Source organism: Zootoca vivipara, chromosome Z2 (assembly GCF_965207765.1).
Source record: "Zootoca vivipara chromosome Z2, rZooViv2.hap1.1, whole genome shotgun sequence".
NCBI lineage: Eukaryota > Metazoa > Chordata > Lepidosauria > Squamata > Lacertidae > Zootoca > Zootoca vivipara.
In genome coordinates, this window is record NC_142585.1 from 48,168,699 (window position 1) to 48,195,147 (window position 26,449).

At 44.7% G+C, this 26,449-nt stretch overlaps 2 protein-coding genes across 3 annotated transcripts; one reads left to right on the top strand and one right to left on the bottom strand.

The window, feature by feature from the left end:
* Nucleotides 1-609: 609 nt before the first annotated feature.
* Nucleotides 610-6,153, bottom strand: BBLN (bublin coiled coil protein). The gene is made up of 2 exons (XM_035113206.3): nt 5,977-6,153; nt 610-3,184 (listed from the first exon to the last, which is right to left on the bottom strand). Exons 1-2 carry the CDS (start codon nt 6,071-6,073, stop codon nt 2,988-2,990), a joined length of 294 nt encoding a protein of 97 aa, XP_034969097.1. The 5' UTR covers nt 6,074-6,153; the 3' UTR covers nt 610-2,987.
* Nucleotides 5,633-24,952, top strand: PTGES2 (prostaglandin E synthase 2). 2 transcript variants are annotated; one of them, XM_088665093.1, is made up of 8 exons: nt 5,633-5,814; nt 8,554-8,826; nt 16,356-16,550; nt 17,566-17,621; nt 18,618-18,767; nt 19,881-20,081; nt 21,592-21,709; nt 23,051-24,952. In XM_088665093.1, exons 2-8 carry the CDS (start codon nt 8,563-8,565, stop codon nt 23,177-23,179), a joined length of 1,113 nt encoding a protein of 370 aa, XP_088521219.1. In that variant the 5' UTR covers nt 5,633-5,814; nt 8,554-8,562; the 3' UTR covers nt 23,180-24,952. The 2 variants fall into 2 exon arrangements, with proteins under 2 accessions (XP_088521219.1, XP_034969373.1); XM_035113482.3 differs by lacking the exon at nt 5,633-5,814 and adding an exon at nt 7,860-8,330.
* Nucleotides 24,953-26,449: the final 1,497 nt, after the last annotated feature.

Consider the following 26,449-nt stretch of genomic DNA (forward strand, 5'->3'; position numbering starts at 1 on the left):
TTTAAGGGTGGGGTGAATCCATGGCTTTGCATGTCCATTTGCTAGCAGGATTACTGTGAGCCTTGCTCTTCATGGCAATTCTTGAACCCACTGGACCAGGAAAAGCACTCTGCAGAACAGCCTTTCTCAAACTTGGACTACAACTCCCTCCATCCTTGACTACTGTGACTGCTTGCTAGGGATGGTGGGAGTTGCGATCCAACAACAGCTGGAGACCCAAGGTTGAGAAAGGCTGGTGTAGAGAATTCCTCCTCAAGTCATTTAAAGCATCCAGCCTATGATCTTCCACCTCATCTTCCTGCTTTTTAATAGAGCCACTAATATACTTTGCATTTTTTGCAAGTACAGTGTGGGGAAAAGCTGGGTGTTTGAGGAATATGTGGCCCTCCCATTTGTTAATTGGATTCCAACACCCCAGATTATTGGCTGTTCGGGCTGATGGGACTCCAGCTCTCAATAGAACCTGGTGTGTCACATGCTCCCTTTCTCTGATCTCAGATGTAACTGACACTTGCATTTTAAACCTATGTTCATAGAAGCAACTCAGGATATCTCGGATTGCAAGTTCGAGCCCTACATTGGGCAAAAGATCCAAACAGAACACCCAGAGACTTTTTCCATAATCACTCTTGATTTATTAAAAGTTGCATCTTTAGAAACGTTGGAGGTTATTCAGAGTAAAATTGGTCTCTGAGCTCTTATTGTGAGATTACAATGGTAATTAGAAATTTCGCAGGCTTAAAAGGGTAATTGACATCATCCCCAAGTGCAATGACTGAAGAGTCCAATCCCATTGGGATAGGGAAACACTGGTAATACCATGTCTCTCCCATCGGTTGTTGGACCTCAGCTCCCATCATCCCTGACCACTGGTCCTGCTCACTGGGGATAATGGGAATTGTGGTCCAACAACAGCTGGAGATTCAAGTTAGAAAAACACTGGTCATCCACAGGCACTGGCTTCTTTGTAAAGCAAGGATGAGGAAGCTGTGTCCCTCCAGTTGTTGCTACACTATAACCCCCACCATTCCTGGCTGGGGCGCTAGTGGGAGCAGCTGGAGAGGGGGCTTCAAGTTCCTCATATTCCTCCTCTTGAGCCACAACCAGGAATTACTAGAGAAAAGCAGGCAATGCTTTTACACAAATCACTAAATCAGGAGTGTGCCACCCAAGATTGCCGGGGGGGGGGGGAGAATAAAAGACAAACAACAAATGGAGGCCAGATGCAATATACTCCATACTTATCTTTTTTTGTTTTTTAAAAAAATTAACCATTTTGGTAAACAGTGGATTCATTTAGTACAGCTTCAGAAGATTACAAACATGTCAAGACCATTGTTCAGCTGAGGAAGACTGGTCCTAGACACACTTACTGCAGAGTTCACCCCGTTGCAGAAGGTGCATGGCTATCTAGCTGTGGGCCATAGCCCAAGTTCTGGAGGACTGCTTAGATTCTTCTAGGATTATTGCAAAGAACACCGGGTGTTTTGGGCCACAGCGGTGCCCATCCCCAAGGAAGGGCGAAGGCCCAGCAAGGGGAAAACAGTCATTCTGGATGACTAGACAAAACATCTAAACTGCTTCAGCAAATTTCTGGAGCAACTGGATGGACTTCATAGCAGGGCTGGGTTGTCCTTCACTGCAGCCTTATTGACCACCTTCTGGCCAGTACTACCTGTAAGTGTTGGATTCTTCATGGTAATGGGGTTCCCAGCTTGGGGGATCTCTCTGGGCTTTCCTGATCACCTCAAAGTAGTCTGAGGACTAGCCTGAGCTTGGTGGCAGAGGTTTCTCCTTTGGATTTAGGAGAGGCAGGCTGTAGATCCACAAGAGAAGGACCAGAATGTGGATCCATGTCCTCTTCAGAGCTGCAGAGGTCTGAGGCCATGACACTAAGGCTTAGGTGGACCTTGGTTGAAGTAGCATGTTAGTACTACTAGGTAATAAGAAATTTTGTAACGGGGTAGATAAATAGGATCATTTAATTGTTTGTTTAATTGACAGTTAAGTTGTACAAGGAGTACACAGGTTAATATTAAATAATGGAAATAAAGGACCATGAGCCATGCAGTTAAAATTCTAAATTGGATCAGTTGCTCTACCTTTGTGATGGGGAACCTGCAGTGTGGCAGATGTTGCAGGACTCTTGTAATTCCCATTTTTCCTGGGCACTCTCCATGCTGGCTGGTTCAGGGTGTCACTGCTTTAAACCCACCCCCACTCCACAATATTTGAAAATGTGAGCTTTGTACTTAAACACAAATTGGCCGGGAATTCATTCTCTTGTGTCTTTATCAATTTATTTAAAAAACAACAAACTGGCGATTGCTTTAACTTTTTGATGTGGTTATTTGAATCATGAGGATGAATTAGAAGAACTGCTGAGTCTTGAATGAGTCTTGCTTTGGAATTGAGGACTTCATTAGATTTTCTTCTGCCTTTTCATTGTATTTTGTTCTAAGGGCTGGAAATGGGGGGTGGGGGCGGGCGCCAGAGGGATCTTTGCACCACGGCACCGGGTATGCGTAAGACGCCCCTGCTAATAACCAACAATTTCTGTCAAAACTAAGGAGACTTGTTTCATGTCTAATCATGGAACTACATCTAGGCAGACAGAACTAGGGGCTAGCAACCTTGGGAATCAGATTTTTCTCAAGAGCCTTCCAATTCTTGCCATGGTAAACTCATCCAGAAAGGACACGGCTCAACATAAATCCTGACGTGTGATTCAGCTTAGACCTATCCAGCTCCTGCCCTCTACCCTTCACAAACAAGCAGGGCCCGTTTCCTTGAGAGCTTAACAACCTAAACAGCCATAACCACAACTCCGGAGGAGAGGAGAGCAGGTAGGAGATATTTGAAACAAACACACGAACCAAAAGTACCTTTTCTACTCAAACACTAACCCCATGGTGAAGGGGAGGTCCCACTGGTAGCAGCAACTATGTGCCCACACCTCCTTTTATCCCACAGAAGGTAGGTGGGCATTAAGTGTCTGGTTCGGGTCTCTGCGTGTCATTCTCCCCGTCCTCGCCTTCGCTCAGCTGCTGCTGAAACTCCAGGCGTGTCTGACGGTTGGATTCCAAAAGCTCCTTCAAGCGGGCGTGCAGGTGGTCGTTCTTCTCCTCCAGGTGATCCAAACAAGAGTTGATCTGGTCCAGCATAGAATTTATAGCTGCATATTCTGGTTGGGAAAAGGGGGGGGGGAATAAGATGACCTGGGTACAAAAATCAGGCCTTTTGTCCTAGCATGAATTGACAGTGTAAAATTTAAGTCAGTAGCCAGTGTTACCTACAAACAGAATAAGACCTGGGTTCAAGGTCCATATCAACCACAGAGCCACTAATTCAGGGGTGGGGATGCCATTTCCCTCTTAATTCTGCTGGACCTCAACATCATCCCAATGGGAGTCCAACACTTGGGAGGCCACAGAATCCACTGGAGAAACAGTGTGCAGGGCCGGTGCAAGGTTGAAACAGGTTGTCAGGCAGGCAGGCATAGAAGATTCAACCATGGGATTTAACTGAATAGATCAAATCGACAAAAATGTGCACATGGGGGGGGGACAGTTTTAAACTACTTGCAGCAAACTGCACCTGTACTTGTATGGGACATTATTCTAAAGTTTAAATCTGCCCTGTTACCAGGCAGAGACTTTAAATGATTTAAATAATTTAAATCAATCAAACTGCCTCTGGGGACTTCAGCTATAAGAGCCACAGCCAATGGTAAATAGGTATAGGATTGTACCCAGAGTTAGACTTGTCCTCCAAACGTGCACACATTTGCTGCTCTAAGAATGAGAACAGTCAAGCTAAGACTTTCCCCTGATGCTATATCTTTCCATCTGCAGGGATTTGATAGAGTTGCATGAAGTAAACCAGGCATCCCCAAACTTTGGCCCTCCAGATGTTTTGGACGACAATTCCAGGGATCATGGGAGTTGAAGGCCAAAACATCTGGAGGGCCGCAGTTTCGGGGTGCCTGAAGTAAACCCTTCAACAATAGGAGTCCCCCACCCTGTCAGTCTGAAGAGCCCCTGCCCGGACATAGTTTGGCTAGACTATTATTTATTTTTTAAACTTCATATGAGGATCACAGGACAGTTTACAATATAAAAACACAGAAATACATAGCCTAGTAGCAAACAAAACAATACCCCCCCCCAGTCCATAGATTGTTTAGCCATAGGCCTGGTAGAGGAGGTATGTTTTCACCTGGTGCTTAAAGGTATGCAATGAAGGTTCCAGGTGAGCCTCCCTGGGTAGAGCATCCCACAAATGGGAAGCCACTGCAGAAAATTCTCATGTTGCCACCCTCTGGACCTCTTGTGGAGGAAGCACACAAAGAAGGGCCTCAGAGGATGGTTGCAGGGTCTGAGACTTGCTATTAGGAGAGGCAGTCCTGGAGGTATTGTGGTTCTGAGCCATTTAAGGCTTCATAGGTCAAAACCAGCACTTTGAATTGGACCTGGAAACCAATTGACAGCTAGTTCAGCTGGGCCAGGATCAGTGTACGTAATATGTGCAACCGCCTTGCCCCTTGAGCAATGTAGCTGTCAAATTCTGCACCAGATTTCTGAAGTTTCTGAACTGTCTTCAGAGGTTGCCCCACAGAGGCAGCCCCATGTATAACACTGACCTAGAAGTTACCAGAGCACAGACAACAGAAGTTAGGCTATCCTTGTTCAGATAGGGGAGCAGCTGGGTCACCAGCTGAAGCTGATGGAAGGCACTCTGGGAATAACTAAAACGAATAACGAAGCCTAGAAATCGGGAAGAATGGTTCCAGATTTGTTTCCTGGACATTCTAGTTTTCTACAGGCAGGGATTATTGTTATTTAATATTGAAGAAAGCTAGACTATGGGGAGTCTGTACTTGCATGGTAAAGGCACAGTTCCTACAGGTTACTCAGCGAGGCTCAAATCCTAACTAGCTGGCCCTGCCACGCATTGCTGTGGCTAATCCCTGTGACTGCCACCACCCTGTGTCGATCCATGATGTATCCCGCCACCTCCCCCCCACGCCAGCTTTTCCCTGTGATTCCCCCCAAACTGACCCGTCCCATGACGTATCATGCCCCCTCTTCCCCCCACCCCGGGTCATTCCTGTGATTGGCCCCACCGCGTCCTGACCTATCCCGTCCCCTCCTCCCCCCAACCCCCACCCAGGCGAGTCAGTACCTCCCTTTGGCCTAGTCTGTAAAGGCTTCGGCCTAGTATGTAAATAGCAGCCAAGTGCTGTTGAGAGGGAAGGTTCTATAGGTGTAGTACCAGTGTAGCCGCCGTTAGAGGGTGCTGGTTTGCAACCTGGTCCTTTTCCCAGCATGCACTTTCGGCTGAGAGGTGTGTTTTGGAACAGAGGTTTTTTTGGGGGGGTCACCTGGCGGAGGTGTGGCATCTGTCTTTGAAAACCTTATTGAAAGCCTTTGGACATTCGCTTTGGACGTTGTGTTCAAATTTGAACACAATCGGTGAAGCGGTTTCGGAGAAAAGTGGATAATAACCCACATACCCAGTTTACATTTTTATATACTGTATATAGATGCTGCAATCCCTACGTGCTCTGTACCAGGGGCCAAATGCAGTCTCTCTACCTGACCATCAGGACCCTCCCCAGCCGCACCCCCTTCTCCCTGGGTCGCACCCCTCGAGAACCCCGCTTCACCAGCTCCTTGAGCATTTTTTTTCTTGGCTGGAACGTGTCCTTGAACTCTGACGACGACCCTTGCTCGCCTGAGTGCGTGAAAACCAGCCTGCTGCTGCACTAGGGTAGAACTGACGTTTGCGAGGGCCAGGAGGGTTTGATCCCAGGTAAGTGCATGTAGGATGCCGCACCGATATGACTGAAGGCTTAAAAACTGCGCTTTCAAACCCAGCCAGCGATCTCTGCGGTGGAGGGCTCTGCTGAAAAAGGGACATCGCAGGGGGGTGGGGGGTGGACGCTGCTGCTTTTGGAAGGCTTGTCAGTGTTACCTGCCTCCCCGAAGCCATTGTGCTCCTCGCCGTCCTCCCGCTCCTCTTCCTCGCCCCTCCCCAGGCTCAGGTGCGGCTCTCCATTGGGGCCTGACATTGCTGCCCAGGCGAGCTCGGAAATCGCCTCCCAGGTTTGCAAAGCGGGTGGGTGTGTAAGGGGTTAAGCCCCGCCCCTTACTTCCCGGATGGAACGCGCGGAGACGCCGTTGCAAAGGGGCGAGTCACGCCCCCTTTTTCCCACGCTCACTGCTTCAATTGAGCCCGCTAGCCCACGGCTTTTCAGCCTTGACGGAGCGCGGGAGAAGGAGAACCGAGCTGTCAAAAAGGAAGTAAACCCTCCAAGTGTAAAAGTAAATAGTAAATAGTGTGCGCGTGTGTGTCGGATGGTACGTATTTCATCCACTTTCAGATCTATATTGGATTTGAAACTGGTTTCACGTCCTTGCGTCCCCCACCAACAATTTAATTTTTATCGGTTTTCATTTTCAAAAATACAAACGCTGCTGCACAGAAATACAAAGTTTGTTTGCATATGCTCACAGCAACTGAATGATGGAACAGCAATCCAAAGAATAGTTTGCAGAAATTTAAAACTGTGTGTGTTTAGTCGTTTAGTCGTGTCCGACTCTTCGTGACCCCATGGACCATAGCACGCCAGGCTAAGATGCTGTCTAGGTTTGTCATTGCTTTTCTCCCAAGAAGCAGGCGTCTTTTAATTTCTGACTGTTGTCACTATCTGCAGTGATCAAGGAGCCCAAGAAAGTCAAATCTCTCACCGCCTCCATTTCTTCCCCTTCTGTTTGCCAGGAGGTGATGGGACCAGTGGCCATGATCTTGGTTTTTTTGATGTTGAGCTTCAGACCATATTTTGCGCTCTCCTGTTTCACCCTCATTAAAAGGTTCTTTAATTCCTCCTCGCTTTCTGCCATCAAAGTTGTGTCATCTGCATACCTGATATTTCTTCCGGCAATCTTAATTCCGGTTTGGGATTCATCTAGTCCAGCCTTTCGCATGATGAATTCTGCATATAAGTTAAATAAGCAGGGAGACAATATAAAACCTTGTCATACAGTACTCCTTTCCCAATTTTGAACCAATCAGGAAGCAATTTCTAGGGGGAGCTGCCAGCCTCATTTCCTGCGCCTTCAACTGAAAAAAATCTGATCACCCTAATTGCATCTGAATTGACAGATGCAAACGAATAGACGGTCCCTGCAAGCATTGAGGAATCAATTTGGCGCCCTCCTGATGTTGGACTCTTAACTCCCATCAGCCTCAGCCAGCGTGCATGATGGGAGTTGTAGTCCTACGCCACCACGTGGGTCGCTCCCGGCGTGGAGGTTGATGACGGAGGGGAGGAAAGGTCAAAGCCTGTGACTTAGACAAACCACGCCCCTTCTGCTGCTTAAATTGTATGGTTATGGAGAGGGTGGGCACCTGGCGAAGATCGGAAGGGCGAGAAACTGTCTTCGTAATTGAAAGCTGCCCCACAAAATGCATAAAGATCCCCAAACTGGAGGCCTTTTTTGTGTGTTTCTGAAGTTCCTCCTTTTGCAAAGAAGACGGCTGGCGCGGGGGTATTTTGTCATGCTGGATTGTGCTTCAATTTTTATTGCAGGTTGCATAAACGCTCTTGCAATGCACGGGATAAGCATATCTGTCAAGTTCCCCCTTTTCTCGCGAGGAAGCCTATTCAGCATAATGGAATTTCCCTTAAAAATAGGGAGAACTTGACAGCTATGGGGATAAGTTATTCCCAGTATCATAATCATAACCAACCCACTCATACCCACTTTAGTTTTCTTTCCAAGTAAAGCATGCGTGAAATAACCTTAAGCCCTACTAAGTGCAATGAGAGAAACTGACACCCGCCCCCCCCCAACACACACACAGTGGGCGCTGCATCTGGGAGTGAAGGGCTCAGGGCTGCAATCCCCCCCTCCCCACGCACTTTCATGGGAGCATGCCCCATAGAATTCGGTGCAACTTCCTTCTTGGTGCCCCTGTATTAGGGGCAACTAGCCTAGACAGGCTCAAGTGAGAGGAGTATTCCCCTTAAAATGATTCTCACAGCCTGATTTCCCTCAAGATTGAAGACATTTTCAGTCGTGTTTTCTTCTCCCCCTTTTTTACCGCTTTTAAAAAATATCTCTTGCTGCCGAATGTCATTTTCTTTTTCTGCATTATATTTGCAGATCCCTTTCTGTATTTTTTTTAAAAAAAATTTAGTTTGTTAACTTGTGAACCACGCAGAGGACTTTTGTCGTTAGGGGGCATATGAATGAATAATGGAGAGAAATAACAAACAAACAAACAAATAAACAAATGATGGGAAGAACCACGTTGAGAAATAGGTGAGCGATAAACTAAATGTGTTACCTTACTGCGCAGCGCATGCGATGCGATCCAATGCGATTAAAAAAAAAATCAGTGTGGGGGTCGGGTTGCCCACGTGCAATTCAGGCTGGAGCCTCAAAAATCTTGCAAATCTGGCAGGGGGGGGCCCTGTCTCTTTAAATCCCCCTTTGTTTTATTTTTAAACTCCGTGACCCTCCCGCGTCTCTTTTTCTTTCCCAGGGAGCGAAGATGGCAGCAGCTTGCGGCAGCGGCAGCTTGAAGGGCTTGGGCCAGCTTGCGCGAAGGGGTCTCCTGGTCTCCCTGGGGGCCGGGGGCCGGGCCCGTTGCATCGCCTCCTCCGGTGCAGGCAGCTGTGGGCGAGGCTGGCCCGGGACAGGGAGACCCCTTCTGCTGGGGGCAGCCTTTGCCCTTGGGGGCGCCTTTGGCGCTTACCGGACCCTCCAGAGCCGCTTCCAAGGCCAGCAGCATCTCGCCGAGCAAGAGGCAGCCAAGGTGAGGCGGGGAGGGAAGCAAAACGGGGCTCTCCTCCAGGGAAGGTTGCATATGCCCGTTTCTGCCGGCGCCTCTTTAGTTGCGGCTCCTGAATGGCAGGGGGTTGGACTAGATGACCCTTGGGGAACCCACCCCCTTCCGACTCCGCAGTTTTGTGAAGCTCCCTTCCAGCTGGTAACAAAGGAAGAAAGGAAGCTGGCTTGGAGTGGTCTGCTCTGACAAGCAATGTGTTTGACACCAGCTTGGCCGCAGGTGCCAAAAAAGTTCAGTGCAGTGCAATGTATAATAATATGTAGTGCTTTTTTTCCTGGGGGTACACAGACAGACTCCTAAACATTTTGTGAATCTTTGTATTTTTGTCCACCTACTGTATTTATTTCCCCCGATTTGAACTATAAAATGGTGATTTTCTTGAGTCAAAAAGAGAGTAACCCTAAACATTATTTTTTTAAGGAAAAAAGCACTGATAATATGTACCAAAAGCCTCTTGCTTCTCTGGGCGGAGGACAGAGAGAGAGGCAAGGGAGGGTGTGTAGAAGCTTCTACTTTATATGGGTGAAATTTACATTCATTGGTCCACCCACTTTTGCCTACGGCTCTGCCTGCAACTGGCATATGGCCCTTAGAAAGTTGCCCATATGGGATTGTGGTCCTTGGGCTGTGAAAGGTCCCACATCCCTGGTCCACAGTGGCCGGCAGCAATGGCTCTGTTTCAGAGCAGGAGACATTCCCAGGCTGGAATTGCCACTGTGGATTGAGCCTGGGTCATATAGCCCAGTCTAAGGTGGGTCATAGGAGCAGAACGACCACCATACAGTTATATGTGGAGAAAGGTGTTTGGGCTAAATAAGGGTCTGCAAAGGTCGCTAATTGCTAACCCAACCTATTGACGGTCTTTAGCTGGTGAGTTTGGAACTTCTGCAGCCTTGCAGACTGATTTCAGGTGGGTAGCAACAGCAGCATCACTGATACCATTCTAATAAATGTATAAATAAATTATTTTAAAAAATATTTCTGTGCTGCCATTTAAAGGTTGTTTACAAAGGAGGGGGGACCATTTGAAATAGTGAATGCCCCATTCCAATAAAGCAGAGCCATTGAAAACAGCAGTTTAAAACTTATTACCTGTTTCTGCGTTGTCATGAAAATCAATTTCAAAAATTTCAAAAAAAGAACTCTTGCCATCCAGCAACACTCTTGCCTTATAAGCAGTTTAAAACAGCCGCCAGTGCAAACTGTTGTAGCTGATAAATAAAAGTGATTCTTCATTGCACCTGGAGGGGAAATGCGGATTTGGAAAGTTTGAGCATGAGGAACCTGATGCTTATCCCACTTATTTGGAATAGGGATAGGGAACAGATGAATGAAAGAAGAGCCATGCTCAATCAGATGAAAAGGTCTGGCTGATTCCTCATTCCCCTTTATGATGTGTGGTAAGTGGATAGACTAGAGCAGTGGTTCCCAACAGGTGGTCCGGGGACCCCCAGGGGTCCGCGAGCTATGCCAGAGGGGTCCGCAAGATGCTATTAGAATAAAAATATATTAAATATATTTCGTATGATAACAGATTTTTTGTTTTGGCTGCTTCCTGCATGAGCAGAGTCTAGCGCAAAACTAGAATTAGATAGAGGCAGTAGTTCTGCTGTATGCCGTTAGGTGGCGCTTTACAAACACTACTGTTTTGCAAAGAGGCAGCGCGCGCATTCTACTAATGCTCATCTCCCCAATATGCTTTGCGCGCGTCAGCTTCATTTGTGCGCTACTGCGCAGGTACCCTGTCTTCTCCATTCCCCTCCCTCCTCCCTGGCGTGCGCTGCCTCTTTGCAAAACAGTAGTGTTTGTAAACAAAGTGTTGTTTTTCGCGGAAGCTACATTTCACGTAGTTAAAAATGGACCGTTGGTTAAAAAGTGGTTCTTTAAAACGACAAAGGCCTACAGATGAAGAGGAAGATAATGCATTTGATGTTCAAGCAAGTAAGTCAGTGACTCTCGAACCGACCTTGTCAGTGTCCATTGAACCTAAATCGTCGGCGTCCCTTGAACCTAACCCTTCCAAGATCAGTGTTAAGCTTACTGGAAAAATTAGATTAGGAATTAGGAATTAGATTTAGGATTAGGAATTAATGGGGGTCCTTGTCACAATAGCGGCTCAATGAGGGGTCCTCGAGAAAATTTTGTTGGGAACCCCTGGACTAGAGGAAAATGTTTCTCCCTCTCTCATCACACTACCGTAGAAGTCAAGGTGGGACATCCAGTGAAGCTGAATGTTCAGGACTACCAGCAGAGAAAAAGAAGTCCATCGTGCAGTGCATAATTAAAATAGGAAACTCCCTCCCACAGAGGACGGTAATGGCCACCAACTTGGATTGCTTCAAAGAATTCACAGGGGAGAATGCTATCCATGGCTCCTAGGCATGATGGCTATGCCTTGCTTCCACGGCTGGAGGCACTATTGCTTTTGAGTGCCAGTTGCTGGAGAGTGCCCTTGGGGACTTGGTTGTGTTGGGGTTAAAAGCAAAATCAGCAGAAACTGGTTGAGGAACTTACACATAGAGACCAAGACTTAAACAAATGCTTGGTTTAATGGAGAAAGTAAATTTAACAAAAATTAAATCAGGCTTATACAAAATACCCACACAACCAAACCACCCACCAAGAGCACACTGGGAAAATGCCCAGCACAGAGGCAACACACAACACCCCTGATATACCCTGCATCATCAGCTTCACAGCAACACCTGTAGAGCTGCTCCACAGCTGCAGAGCCCCAATCATTAAATCTTTCCTGACTCTTAAAGATACAGTGAAACAATAATGACACTTTTACACAATCATTCAACATATCCCCTGCAGTTCATTATTGTGAAACAGAGACAAACTTTGTACATGTCTTTCATGCGCAACTTTGGGAAGTGCTTTAGTAAAGATGTCTGCAACTTGTTTGTCACCTGGAACATATTCAAAAACAATTGTTTTGTCAGCAATCAAATTCTTTACAAATTGTAAACGTAATCTCAACACTCTAGTGCGCTGTGTGTTGGTTTCTGAGCACAGGATAGCAAGTCCACTCTGGGAATCGAGATAAACTTTTACTGGGAGTGATGCTGGCATCTTTAAGTCTTCAAATATTTGTAAATACCACTCTATATCACGAATGGCCTGAGTACAGGCATATAACTCACTTTCAGTTGAAGAAAGACAATTAATCCTTTGATTCTGTGCTTTCCATTCAAAAGGACACCCATTATAAAAATAAACCATACCAGATGTACCTTTGTAATTATTTTGCTCTACAGCATGAGATGCATCACAATATATTTCAAAACCTTTGTCAATAGATGGTGTAAATTCCAACCTATAATGTTTTGTGTGTTTGAGGTACATCACCACTCTCTTAAGAGCTTTGAAGCATTGGGTAGTGGGTTTTTCTACAAATTTTGCCAGAAAATGAAAAGCATAAGTCACATCTGGCCTTGAAACTCTTTGAATAAAATTGAGCTTGCCTATGGCAGAGCGATACAAAGTTTTGTCAGAGAACGTGTTATTGTCATCTGTAAAAGTGAAACCACATACCATAGGCGTTTCTTTCCCATTTGCATTCTTTAAACATAACATTTCAACAAGATCATCTATTTTTGCATTTTGATGAATCAGATAAGAACCATTTTTGCCTTCTTCAATTTGCATGGATATATAGTTTTTAGCTTTGCCTAATTCTACCACATCAAATTTTTCTTGTAACAGTGACACTATCTGTGTATATTCATGTTTAGTTCTTGTAGAAATTAATATATCATCTACAAACACACATAATTTGGTCACAGAATTTCCATTTTCTTTTGTAAATACACAGTTATCTGCCTTGCCTTGTGTAAAGCCAAAATTCAGCAATTCCTTCACTAAAGTCTGATGCCAGTTTTTACCACTCTGATGCAAACCATAAAGAGATTTATTTAGTTTGCACACTACTCCTTTAGTGGCAATTACGCCATCAGGGACACGCATAAAAATTTGTTCTTCTAAATCTGCAAACAAATAGGCAGTTTTTATATCTACATGATAGACAGAATGTCCACGCTGGGATGCATCTTTTAACAAAAGCTTAACAGATTCATATTTTACGCTCGGTGAGTAACACAAGTCATAGTCTTCACCTGGGATTTGCTGGAAACCTCTGGCTACTAGCCTAGCCTTGTACTTTACAACTTCGTTTTTATCATTCATTTTCACTTTATAAACCCATTTTGAATCAATAACTCTCATGTCTGGGGTTTGTGGTACAAGAGACCAAGTGTTATGCTCTTTTAAAGAAGCTATTTCAGCATCCATAGCTTTGTACCAATTTACAGCTTCATGCAAAGGTAATTTTTGAACATCGTTGTAGCATTTTGGCTCAAAAACTGCTTTATTGGCATACACAGTATATAACTGCTCTTTTGAAAACCGTCTTGGTTCCTGTCTCTTTCTGTCTGAACGTCTTAGTCCTGAAGAGCTAGGCCCTTCAGAATCAGTAGAACTATTTGGACTTCTAGCTTCAGACTGTAAATTGCTATCATCAGACTGATGAGACTCTTGTGGGCTTTTCTTACTCTCAGAAAACTCAGAAGAACTTAACCTTTCTTTAGGTGTCTGTGTCTTTAAATTTTCAAACAAATCACCAGACACAACAGGCTTTTCGTCTTCAGATTCACTAGTATCCCCTGCTCCAGCTTCTTCCTCTTCTACTTCTACTTCCTCCTCATCAGCATTATCTAAACCATCACTATCTTGAAAAATAGCAACTCTATTCCAATTTACAGTTTCAATCATGCTTCTGGTAATATGAAATTTGCCAGTTGCTGGTACATAAACTCTGTATGCCCCCTGCTGGTAGCCCATAAACTTTCCTTGAACACTACGCTCATCCAACTTGTGTCTAGCAGGGTAGTGAATAATAACGTCTGAACCCCAAATTCGTAGGTATTTTAAATTAGGGCGTTTTTTAAACAACATTTCATAGGGTGTAACATTTAAACTAGAATGATAGGATCTGTTTTTAACAAAAAGATAGGCATGAAGAGATTCCGCCCAATATTCTTTCCCCAAATTAGCATCATGCAAGTAAGTTTTAACACCTGCCTGCAAATCACGTTGCACTACTTCTACAATCCCATTCTGCCAAGGACTTCTAGGGCAGGACAACTCGTGAACAGTCCCCTGCGCTTCCAGGAAATGTGAAAATTCCTCAGAAACAAATTCTCCCCCCCTGTCAGAAAACAAATTCTTTATAGGTTTGTTAAAGTGGGTTTTTACCCAGTTGCAAAAAATCTTGTACTTCTCAAGTGCTTGTGACTTTTCAGCAATGGTGTAAACAAAACAATATCTGCTGTACTGATCAATAAGAGTAAGCCAATATTTTGAATTTCCTAAAGAAGGAGGGAGTGGCCCTACTAAATCACAATGCACACGTTCAAATGGCTCTGTTACTTTCCTGCCTGAGCATTTACCCTTTCTTGCAACTTTTATCTTATTCTTACAACAAGATACACATTGCATATAGTATTTACATGGCTTCAAGTTTAGTCCATCAACAATCTTCTTTGTCTTTATCACATCTGTGAAATTTAAATGTCCCAAAAGTCTATGCGCCTCATGAATACATCCAGAGTGAGGTTTTACATTTCTCAGCCCCTGACTTTTTCTCAACCCTTGACTTGGCTGGGTTACTCTACAGTTCACAGGTGGCTGTGAATGCTTTTTAAAATATAGTCTATATAAACCTTCAGACTCTCTGGCATACAATACACGCTTTCCCCCTTTGTAGAACTCACATAGTGATTTTGTGAAGCACACAGTTACTCCTTGGCGTGCAAAGCAACTTACTGATAATAAATTGTCCACTGATGGGCAGTAAGTGCAATTTGCTATTGTGATGTTCAAGGAGTCAAGTTTCACAGTACCTCTGCCAAGCGACTGTAGAACGTCGGAGTTGGCCAGATGAATGGTGCCAATTTCCTCTTCGAAAGAAACAAACAGACTTCGGTCGTTACAAAGATGAATTGACGCCCCGGAATCTACTACAAACGATTTCCACGTGTCATCTTTAATTACTTTACGACCTAATTCACGAACATGGAATGCTCGCGGCTCACGTCCATCTTTACGATGTGCTGCCGACTGCTGGGTTGCTGTCTGTGATTTACGAAATGTAACGGACCCTGAAGCATTTTGCTTTTTAAATCTGCAGTCCCTCACAAGGTGCCCCTGCTTTTTACAAAACCAGCAATGCTTGGAAGTTTTGAAAGCAGATGAATCACCACAGACTTGCATACGGCGTTCCTCATTATTTTTAGAAATAGGAGTGCTAATCCCACAAGCCTCCCTTCTGTCCAGCTCGCCCATCAATCTTGCTGTTACCCCTTCCACAGTTAATTTTGCTGGAGGTACAGCAGATATCTGGCTAGCTATGGCAGACACTGACTCCTTTCTAACGTGCACTGCCGCAAGACTGTCCCACATTTCTTTGGCAGTCTTCTTATTTCTTATATACACAACTTGCTGATCACTAACAGACAAGTTAATTAATGCCCTTGCTTTAGCATCACCTTTCGACCAGACATCGGTCACAGGAGCAGGAGGGTCCTCGGTCACGTACTTCCACACATCACGGGAAGTTAGAAGTGCTTCCAATCGAAAGGACCATAGACTGTAGTTCTCGGCCGTTAGTTGCGGGAATGTTAAAGCCTTCTCAGCCTCAGCAACACGGTCTGCCATGCTGGAACTTTTCAACCACCAGCCCACAAAACCGTTGCAGCAAAAAGAAGGAAAAAACCTTTCTAAACCTTTCTCCAAAAACTAACATGTGCAGTTCCACGCTCAACCACTGGGCCCATAACCAAGATGTTGGGGTTAAAAGCAAAATCAGCAGAAACTGGTTGAGGAACTTACACATAGAGACCAAGACTTAAACAAATGCTTGGTTTAATGGAGAAAGTAAATTTAACAAAAAATAAATCAGGCTTATACAAAATACCCACACAACCAAACCACCCACCAAGAGCACACTGGGAAAATGCCCAGCACAGAGGCAACACACAACACCCCTGATATACCCTGCATCATCAGCTTCACAGCAACACCTGTAGAGCTGCTCCACAGCTGCAGAGCCCCAATCATTAAATCTTTCCTGACTCTTAAAGATACAGTGAAACAATAATGACACTTTTACACAATCATTCAACAGGTTGGCCACTGTGAGAACCAGATGCTGGATGAAATGGACCCCCTTGGACTGATCCAGCGGGGCTCTTCTGTTTTTATGTTCCTCAAAGTGGCCTGGGAGGTGCTGCCAGGAAGCCCCCCCCCACCTCAGTAGAGACCCAAAGCAAGGGTACTCAGGGTAGACTGGCCGTGAGGGCTCCATTCAGCTGTTGTAATAAGCAGCTTTTTGTAGCCTTATTCTTCTGCCTGTGACAAACACTGCTTTTGGGGGGAGATATTTCTTTAGCCAGATTAGTGATGCCCTTGACGGGTGATCTCTGCCTGTTCAGCTCCCAGGGGACAACCTGCAGTTGACCCTCTACCAATACAAGACCTGCCCCTTCTGCAGCAAGGTCCGAGCTTTCCTGGATTATCATGGGCTGCCTTACGAAGTCGTGGAGGTGAATCCAGTCATGCGGCGGGAGATTAAGTTCTCTGCTTACAGGAAGGTGCCCATTCTCCTTGCCAGCGCTGGAAGCACACTGGTGAGTTTCAGGTTTGGCAATTTAAGCTCCTTGGTTTATTTTACCTGGTGTGGCCTGTCGCAGGGGATGCAGAGAAGGGCCTACTTTATATATTATATATTTCATGATCAAGTGGGGTCTTTAACCCTGGTCTCCTAAGTCCCAGTCCAGCATGCTAACCAATATCCCCCCTCCCCCCGCATGATCTTTTGCTTTGGAAGTCTGGTGACAACTTCATTCACCTTTAAAAACAATAAATTGGTCAGGTGCCAGTGAACAATAACTGACTTGTTTTATTTGGAGCATGTTAGCGCCAGGTGGCGCTGTGGGTTAAGCCACTGAGCCTAGGGCTTGCTGATCAGAAGGTCAGCAGTTCAAATCCCTGAGACGGGGTGAGCTCCCGTTGCTCGGTCCCAGCTCCTGCCCACCTAGCAGTTCGAAAGCACGTCAAAATGCAAGTAGATAAATAGGGGAAGGTAAACGGCGTTTCCGTGCGCTGCTCTGGTTTGCCAGAAGCGGCTTTGTCATGCTGGCCACATGACCTGGAAGCTGTACGCCGGCTCCCTCAGCCAATAATGCGAGATGAGCGCCGCAACCCCAGAGTCGGTCATGACTGGACCTAATGGTCAGGGGTCCCTTTACCTTTAAGCTTTCATTAATTTTATTGCATCTACCTGATTTTATCATGGTGTCTACCAAAGCAATGTAATGCATTCAAATACAGGATCAAAACCCTAAAGCAGAGCTTTCCAAACTTTTCATGTTGATGACACATTTTTAGACATGCATCATTTCGCAGTAATTCCATTTCACTAGCAAACTGGAGATTCAATTAACCTCTTTCCATCCCCGGGAGGAGCGCAGGGAGCGTTCACATGATACATCTATAAACTGCAGCCAACACACTAACATGTTGTGGCACACAGTTTGGAAAGCTCTGCCCTGAAGACAAAACCTCTTGTAGGTTTGGTATCTACATGGATGGATCAAGTTTTTGTGTAACACTGTGCTTTGCTCTCTGTCCCCTCCCCCCCAGCAATTGAATGACTCTTCCGTGATCATCAGTGCATTTAAAACCTACCTCATTTCCAGGTAAGGGATTTTTTTTAAAAAAAAAAAAAAGATTCTGAGCTTATTACAAATGAAACCACCCTTATGTGTCTACAGATTATTTTTTAATCCCTTTATGATGATGCAGTTTTAGGACTTGCCACAAATTTAGGACTTGCCCCAACGCAAACTTTTCTGAAATGTGTTTCCCCCTCCCCACCCCAAATATGAGACCTAATCTTCTAGGGTAAAATAAGCTCCGGGAACAAAGGAATAGCAAACGGTCAGGCACTTTTTACTTGACTTGGTTCCGTTTTGTACACTGCTAAAACAATCGTGGAGCTAGGATCCCGCCATCCCAGAAGAACCGACAGATACACACCTTTAACTAATAATGAGGAATGGTTTTGCTGATATGATAAACACTAGCTTCAGATAAATCTTGTTGTACTCAGGGGGCGGGGGAGAGGAGGGAGTACTTTTATGTATGTTGCGCTTGAAAAGTGAAAAATAAAGGTGTGCTATTTTTTTTAAAAAGCCACAATTAATTATTAGCTTCACCAGTGAATTGATTTGAGGCTGGATCCTGATTGGGTGTTCCCCAGGTTGGGGTTTTGTGTGTGTGCAGCGCTTGAAACTAACAGATTACATTATCCATTTATGAAGCTCATGGTTTTTTGTTTGTTTCTTAGAATTCTTAAGCAATGCCGGGTACTTTCAGCTAGTCTGCTATATATTTTGGAGGGTTCGCGATCTGTTCACTGTACAGACACCATTTTGAACCATTATGGCAGACGGAACCTTTCAAAACAGCATTGATTGATTCTCTTGTTGTTTCTTCAAGTTTTTGAGCAAACTAGGCACTTTCTGTTGGTGCCCAGAAATGTCTGGTCAGAGTTACTCTAACTTAGCCATTGTCTTACTTCAGGAGATGTTCTTATTCAACCCCTCTCCTTCTGTCACTGCCTGGTCATGGGATGGGGAGGATGGAATATAAACTGCGTGGTTGTTTTTTGACTTCTGCTTTTATTTTCCTAGAAAGAGTTTGGACGAGATCATGTCATACTACCCTGCTATGAAAGCCACCAATGACCGGGGCAAGGAGGTGGTTGAGTATGGCAACAAATACTGGCTTATGCTGGATGAAAAGGAGACTCTGAATGTTTATCCTGCCAAGGAAGCAAGAGTGTAGGTATTAACACAGAGACCCTTCCTTGGACAGCAGTCTTGACCCTGCTGCCCCCCGGCTGCTATTGTATAAGGAAAAACAGTCATCTGTGTGTTCAGAAAAAGCATGGGAGTTCCCGCCCAAATTATCACTTCAGAATGTGACTGGGGATGGCTTGATTTCATGCTACCCTGTCCCAAAAATCAGCTTATTAGAGGAAAAGGTTATACTAGGATCCTTCAAAATGACTTTTCAGCTGGCTTCCAACTGATGTGGGAAATTCTTGGCACAGATGAGCAATTGTGCTGGGAGGTAAGGATTCCCAGGACCCCTGAGGTATCCTGGATCTAAGTTGTTCTGGACTTTGTAAATCAATACAAGAACCTTGAATCTGACTTGGTAGCAAATGGGCAGCTGGATTAGCTGTTTTAACACTGGTATTGCACGTTCTCAACTAGAGGCTCCCATCAGCAATCTGGCTGCAGCATTCTGCACCAGCTGGAGCTTCTGAAAGAGACCCAAGGGCAGGCCCATCCTGTGCACTGGAAGCATTTACTGTCTATTCCTGCGTATAAGACTACTTTTTAACCCAGGGAAATCTTCTAAAAAGTCGGGGGTCTTCTGATACGCCGGGTCGTATGTCTTATACGGCGAATATATCCCAAACTATATTTTAACTGGAAAGTTGGGGGTTGTCTTATATGCCCAGTCGTCCTATACGCCGGAATATACGGTACTGTGTAAAACAGTAAGAGGGTGAAAATTTGAATAAAATATATATTCTGGTGAACTCAGTAATGTAAAACATTATGTGTATTTTCTTGTACTTTGTTGCCATAGTGCACAATAAACATGCTCTAATTTTCTCTAAACAAATTATTTTGTCTTTTGGAAACAGACTCCCCCCACCCCACCCCCAAAGTCTTGTGCTGATCTTATTCTTTATTCCATAAAACGTGTGTACTACTTGATTGTAAGAAAAAACAATCTCAGAGTGGTCCAGGCTAATAGTTTAGTTTTAAGGGACTTTACAACCTGGTGGCACCATTTATCTCCCCACCCGGCTTTATCCAGCTCTTTGTCATCAATCCCATGCGCAAAAAATGTCTCAGCTTTTCCTGTCTTATTTGCAGGGAGGAAATGAAATGGAGGCAGTGGGCGGACGATTGGCTTGTGCACCTCATCTCACCCAATGTTTACCGCACGGCTGGTGAAGCCCTGGCATCTTTCGACTACATTGTGCACGAGGGCAAGTTTGGCACAGTCGAAGGCTTCTTTGCCAAATATGTTGGGGCTGCTGCGATGTTCTTCATCAGCAAAAGGCTAAAGGCCAGGTTGGTGCTTCCGAAGTTTTAAAGCTCAAGGGTAACACCTTCATTTTATCTTTCTCTTCTTGACTTCAAGGACAGCCAGGCTGCTGTTGGTTGTTGGGGTTCACCAGGGGCGGACCATCCCATGTTGCCCCATGGAGAAGCCAAGTAGCAATGTAGTATGCAGGAACACCCTGGCTCTTGCCGAACTTGGGGAGAGGGGTGCCAAGGCGTTCTGTAAAGCATAACCGCTCAGCTTCTCCAACCGGGGGTGGGGGCGGAAATGAGTGTCACATGCCAGAACACTCCTCTCTTGCCGCCGCCAGGGGAAGGAGTGGGGCAGGCAGAGCTCTTCCTCTTGTACTTTTGCCACTGGGGTTCCATGACATGGTTCTCTTTTATGTCTGCTTGTGTTTGACCAAGTTATTAACCTTTATGTCCGGCACATATTTAAACAGCAAGGGGCCTTAGGGGGTCTTCCTGAAGTCACTGAGATGATGATTCAGCATGATGTATAGCAATCCTCCAGCTTTATTTTGCTGAGTAATATGGGAACACATTTATATGCTAACTTATTTATTTACTTGACAGATTTTGTATCTCACCTTTTTGCCAAGACACCCAAACTGCTTTACAAATTTGAAACACTAAAAAAAAGGAGTGGGTCCTCTCGTGGGTCTGTTTGGTTCTTATGTTAGTGGTCTTAAAATTACACCCGATTGCCTCTGCTTGAATTTATGTTCTTGGCAGGACCTGATGGCTGATCTGTCTTCAGGATCAGCAGTCCCTCTTCAGTTTGCTTAGGAAAGTTCAGTTGCTGTCCCACCTAGATCATCATAAAAGGATCCTAGATTGAATCATATTCTAGAGTATAGACCCATTGCAATCAATGCTCTGGTCTAACCCAAGTCCATTTATTTCAGTGAATCCACTTTGACAGCCCTTTTTCTGCTTCCCTCTTTAAGATTCAGAATCCTTACAATGACACTCTGATATTGTCATAATGGGAACATTTGGGTAGTAGCTCTATTAAATGTGATGGACATTACTAACTCGGTAAAGAACATAAGAATAGCCTGATGCATTAGGCCAATGGCCCATCAAGTCCAGCACCCTGTTCTCACAGTGGCCAACGTCATGTCCACGGGAAACCCGGACAAGAGCACTCCCCTTCCCCACAACTGGCAACATTCATTAGAGTGGGTCTACTCTGAGTAGAACTTAGTTGCCCATAACGCATTATTATGAATTGAATTCCAAGGTGTTTTTTCCCCCCCGCAATTCGTTTTGGGACTTCCTTTGCCTGCGGGATGATTTGACTAAATCTAATTAATTAACTAAACTGATAGTATGTCTCTGTTTTTAGAGTTGTTGCTTCTTATCCCTAGAGGGCAGACTTGGAATCTTAACAAAAAAAAGTTTGCTGTTTTGCAAGCAGTGTCTAAAGTTGGAGAAATGTGAACGAAGGAAATTCATCAGTTGTGGAAGCTTTAAACTAAGCCATCCTCACCCCACCCCAATTCTCTCTCTGCAGGCACCACCTGCAGGATAATGTCAGGGAAGACTTGTACAAAGCAGCAGACGACTGGGTGAAAGCTGTCGGCAAGCACAGGATGTTCATGGGTGGATCCCAGCCAAACCTTGCAGATTTGGTAAGGACCTGGCAAGTGGCCATTGGAAATCATCACCATTCTGGGGAGGAATGGTGGCAGGCCAGTCATTGACTTCTGACACTCCCATTAGCAGAGATAATTATGCAGTGATTAAATAATGATGATGATTATGATGATGATAAAAATTTATTTATACCCCACCCTCCCCAGCCAAGACCAGGCTCAGGGTGGCTAACACCAAAAACAAAACAATTGATTAAGATACAACTTAAAAACAAGATTAAATACAACATTAAAATTAAAATGCAGCCTCATATGGAACGAAAAAGGAAAAAGGGAAAGTTGGGGAGGCGATCAAGTCGGTTCCAGGCCAAAGGCCAGGAGGAACAGCTCTGTCTTACAGTCCCTGAGGAAAGAAATCAGGTCCCGCAGGGCCCTGGTCTCAGGAGACAGAGCGTTCCACCAGGTCGGAGCCAGTGTTGAGAAGGCCCTGTTTCTAGTTGAGGCTAATCTGACTTCCTTTGGGGAAGGCATAAATCTTGATTGCCAGAACTCCCTTATGAGATAAGTGGGGACAGGGATTAACCCCTCATGCTCAGAAGAAGACATTCATCACACTGGAAACAAATAAGTTTTCAGTGGGGGAGTGGAAAGTGGGGGAGTAGCGATATTGTCCAGTGACACTGATTGTTGTGTCACCCCACCCCCCGGTGGTGAAAGAAATTTAGTGAGACCTGCCGGTATATCAGTCAAAAAGCCACGGTTCCGTATCATGCAACAGGTACTGCAGTGTGAAAACAGGATGGAAGTAATTGTAATCCAGAAAACTAATGCAGTGTTCTGCACCTGCCAGCTGGGGGGAGGGCAAGGCACTTTGGGGGGGGCCCTAAAGCTCTTAATGAGGGAGCTGGGCCCCCTCAATATTGGGTGGTAACTTTGCATGCCACTTCAGCACGCCACATGTTCAGCACTGTTAAAACAGGGAAGTTGCTCTCCTTAACTTGAGTTCCATTAATCATGTTGCAGGCATGTTATGAAGTAATGTGAGTAATTGACCTATGTGCTGTGAAGGAGACAAAAGAGGGAGCTTGAGTATTTCCACCACAGGTCTCTAGGGCTTTGAAGCACCCTTGTATGAGGGTACCCCAATAATTATGGGGTGTCCAAAATAGGGAATAGGTTGCTGGGGTCCTCAGTCTGATCCAGCAATGCTCTTCTTACTCTTTTATGCCCTGAGTCTTTGTCCAGTACCTCCTTCTGAAGGTCTTCTTAGTTATGAGATGCTGGGAATTGAAAATGGAAGCTTCTGCAACACATGTGTTTTCTCACTTGTAGCTGATGTTCTTCTCACCCGTTTTCTTCTCTGTACTGTCTGCACAGGCGGTTTATGGAGTTTTGCGCGTCATGGAAGGCCTGGAAGCTTTTGATGACATGATGACCCACACCATGATCCAACCTTGGTACCGGCGTATGGAGGCAGCCATTGGGCAGTCTAGAGTTGCCATTTGATGTCACACAGTACTCCAGATGCTAAAAACAACCCTTACATTGTCCAGGAAAAGCTCATAAAGCAAAGCAGGATTTTTTACAGCCAAAAAGGGTGTGTGGAATAAGTGCCCACCACCAAAGCGGTCTTGGAGAAAGCAGTGAAACATGGCACATGGAGTGTTTTTTTAGGAAGAATTAAGGGTATCTTACTTTCTGAGTGAATTTTGATTGTAAGGCCCTTACTAGGCCCTTCTGCTTTGGGATTTGACTTTGTTTTTCCAAGTGTCTAAAACAACCTTGTCTGCCTGCAAAATATTTGCTTGGTCCTGGAGCAGGTGGAAGAAGTGAGTGTTTTGCTAGGGGTTCATTCTGCTGGTGGGAAAGAGTCTGCTTGTTTGCAGGACACTAAGTCCTTCTGTTGTTCAGAGTGAATAGCCACACTCTAATTGCTTTTCTCTGTGCCCTGCATGGCATGTGGGACCTTCTCCATGACCAGACAGTTGACCCAGAGCGGGTAACACAAACAAATAAAGAACAATTATGAAATAGTGTGCAATATTTATCTGAAGCAGGTGCAGGGATAATGACATTCTAAGAAAGAATGACAACAGAAGAGCATTACACTCCTGCTACCCATCAAAGGGATCTGTCAGGATTTCCAAATGAAAGGCAGTTCCTTTTTAAATAATGTGTGGTTTGTAAAATGTGACGATGGCACACATCTGTGATGTTCTGCCACATAAAAGATTGTCTTATGTGGCATGTTAATGTTGGAGAAGGGTTGTAAAGTGTGAAGCAGCTCTCGCACTTAGGAGGAGCACATGCAAGTTCTGTTCTTAAACCTGTTCAACAGACACAGCTCACTTTGCAAAGCCTGGGCAAAGGGTTTCAGTTACTTACAGTAGTTCTTTAGAGGGAGAGGGGGGAGAAAGGGGGGTACAAGTAACAGCTCAATTTAAAACTGGATTAAGTTTGTAGACTAGAGTTTCTTCAATGTAATTTGGCCTTTATTCGAGTCGGAGTCATACCTTAGGGTCCCTTGCACCCTTGGCAAGGAGCTGTCTTGGCACCTCCCCCCAGGAAAAAAAACCACTTTACTGCAATAGCCACATGACAAATTCCTATATTTTTATGAGACCCAAGTACTCAAAACATCTAGAAGAAGGGTGAGTCAAGGAGGAAGGGCAAAAGGTGTGAGAGCACACGCATGTACACCATACACTCCATAGTCTGATGGGTGATTTTTGCACCTGCAACCCTGGTCAGGGCTGGTTTCATCAACCCTTGGGTACGCCTCTGATTCCAGTGGGACTAAATTATTTGATGTGAATAATTGAGTTTAGGCTGCAGTCGTTTGCATGCCTATGGTTGTGGTCAGTTACGTTCTACTCAGAGAAGACCCATTGAAATTAACCTACATTAGTCATAGAATTATAGAACTGGAAGGGCCCTGAGGGTCATCGAGTCCAACCCTCTGCAATGCAGTCCTGTTCATTCATTTCAGTGGGTCTACTCTGATTAGAACTGAGTTGGATACAACCTATAGTATATGGGAGCAAGCACCACCGTGTGCAGTAGGGCTTACTTTCAAACAAATGCACACACAAGGTTGTGCTGCTGTTGGCACATGCTCTGCTTTTTCAGCCTGATCCCAAATCATTTTGGGATTGCAACCCTGGATACGTACTCTGGTGTAGCTTCGCTGCAAAATTCAGATATGCAAACTCTGCCTTGGATAAAAGTATTGGTGTCAGTTGGGCTACTTGGAAATAAAGGGCTTATTTTGGTGGTAGAGCTTTTAGTGTCCTTATTAACCAGCTTCTAGAACATGAAGCTAGCACATCTGATTACATTTCTAGACCAAAATGTTCCTGCTGAAGTTAATGGGCTGGTTCCTTTGTAAGTGGATAGAGAACTTGCCCCTAAAATGTAACCTGCATTTATTCTTCCAAACCTTTTTTATCTGGTTCGATGCAGGTATCTTCTGGAGTTAATCTTGCATCCTTTCTCATCTCTTCAAAGCAATCTTACTCCAGTCCAAAACACACAGGCTGTATCTGCACATAACGCTATGCCAAAAAGTGTGGCTTGTTTGACAGTACATGCTGCCTGAGCAACTCCCACTTTGCTCCTCTTTGCCACCAGTGACAAAACAAAACACAAACTGGTTGGCTTAGTGTGATATCCCAATTGGGGATCATTGTATGTTTCATACTGAAACAAACCACCATCATTAGCCAGCTTGAAGCCATGGTTTGTTGTTAGCTTTGCAATCAAGATTTGTTAGGGCAAAACAAACTATGACCCCCGGTTCAGACAATTTTTTTCTATTTGTTTGTTTGCTTGTTAAATTTATATATCACCCTTTATCCGAAGATCTCAGGGCGGTTCACAGAATAAAATACAAGATAAAACACAGTAAATAATTAAACCAAAGCAACAAAACAATACCCGCCCTCCCACAGATACATTTAAAAGGCTGTAGGCCAAAGGCCTGGTTGAAGAGGAGCGTGTTCACCTGGCGCCTAAAAATACATAATGAAGGTGCCAGGCAAACCTTCCTGGACAGAACATTCCACAAACAGGGAGCCACTATAGAAAAGGTCCATTCTCGTGTTGCCACCCTTCAGACCTTACGTGGAGGAGACACATGAATTATGAACACAAAATCCAGGATGGCTTATATGGCGAGAGGCGGTCCTTAAGGCAGGGGTTCCCAACAAAATTTTCTCAAGGACCCCTCATCGAGCCGCTATTGTGACAAGGACCCCCATTAATTCCTAATCCTAAAATTAAAAAGTGAGAGCCAAATTAAGAGTCTTTTTATATTTTATATTTATACATTTTTTTTACAGTTACAACAGAGTACTCCATCAGCATACAGTTAGTTTTAATTTTCAGTTCTTAATGAGATGAGTTAAATCTGTCCTTTGAGTCCATTATTTCTGAAATATTAGGTTCCAAACTTGAAACTTTCACTCTGAAATCCGACCGCATGTCGAGCCGATTCCTATATTTGTTTTTCATGAAACACATGGAATAAAATGCTTGCTCACACCGATATGTGGTTGCAAATGGAAGGATCTTTTTCATTGCCTTATCTCAAAGTTTCTTGTAGTCCTTGCGGCATACAGCAGAACTACTGCCTCTATCTAATTCTAGTTTTGCACTAGACTCTGCTCATGCAGGAAGCGGCCAAAACAAAAAATCTGTTATCATACGAAATATATTTAATATATTTTTTATTCTAATAGGATCTTGAGGACCCCTCTGGCATAGCTCATGGACCCC

Bases quoted from the DNA above. Each gene is read 5' to 3' on its own strand.
- BBLN (XM_035113206.3), bottom strand. From the start codon at position 6,073: ATGTCAGGCCCCAATGGAGAGCCGCACCTGAGCCTGGGGAGGGGCGAG. The intron at 3,185-5,976 runs GTAACACTGACA...TTTCCCAACCAG, and splicing joins CAATGGCTTCGGGGAGGCAG to AATATGCAGCTATAAATTCT.
- PTGES2 (XM_088665093.1), top strand. From the start codon at position 8,563: ATGGCAGCAGCTTGCGGCAGCGGCAGCTTGAAGGGCTTGGGCCAGCTT. The intron at 17,622-18,617 runs GTAAGGGATTTT...TTATTTTCCTAG, and splicing joins AAAACCTACCTCATTTCCAG to AAAGAGTTTGGACGAGATCA. The intron at 20,082-21,591 runs GTTGGTGCTTCC...CTCTCTCTGCAG, and splicing joins AGCAAAAGGCTAAAGGCCAG to GCACCACCTGCAGGATAATG.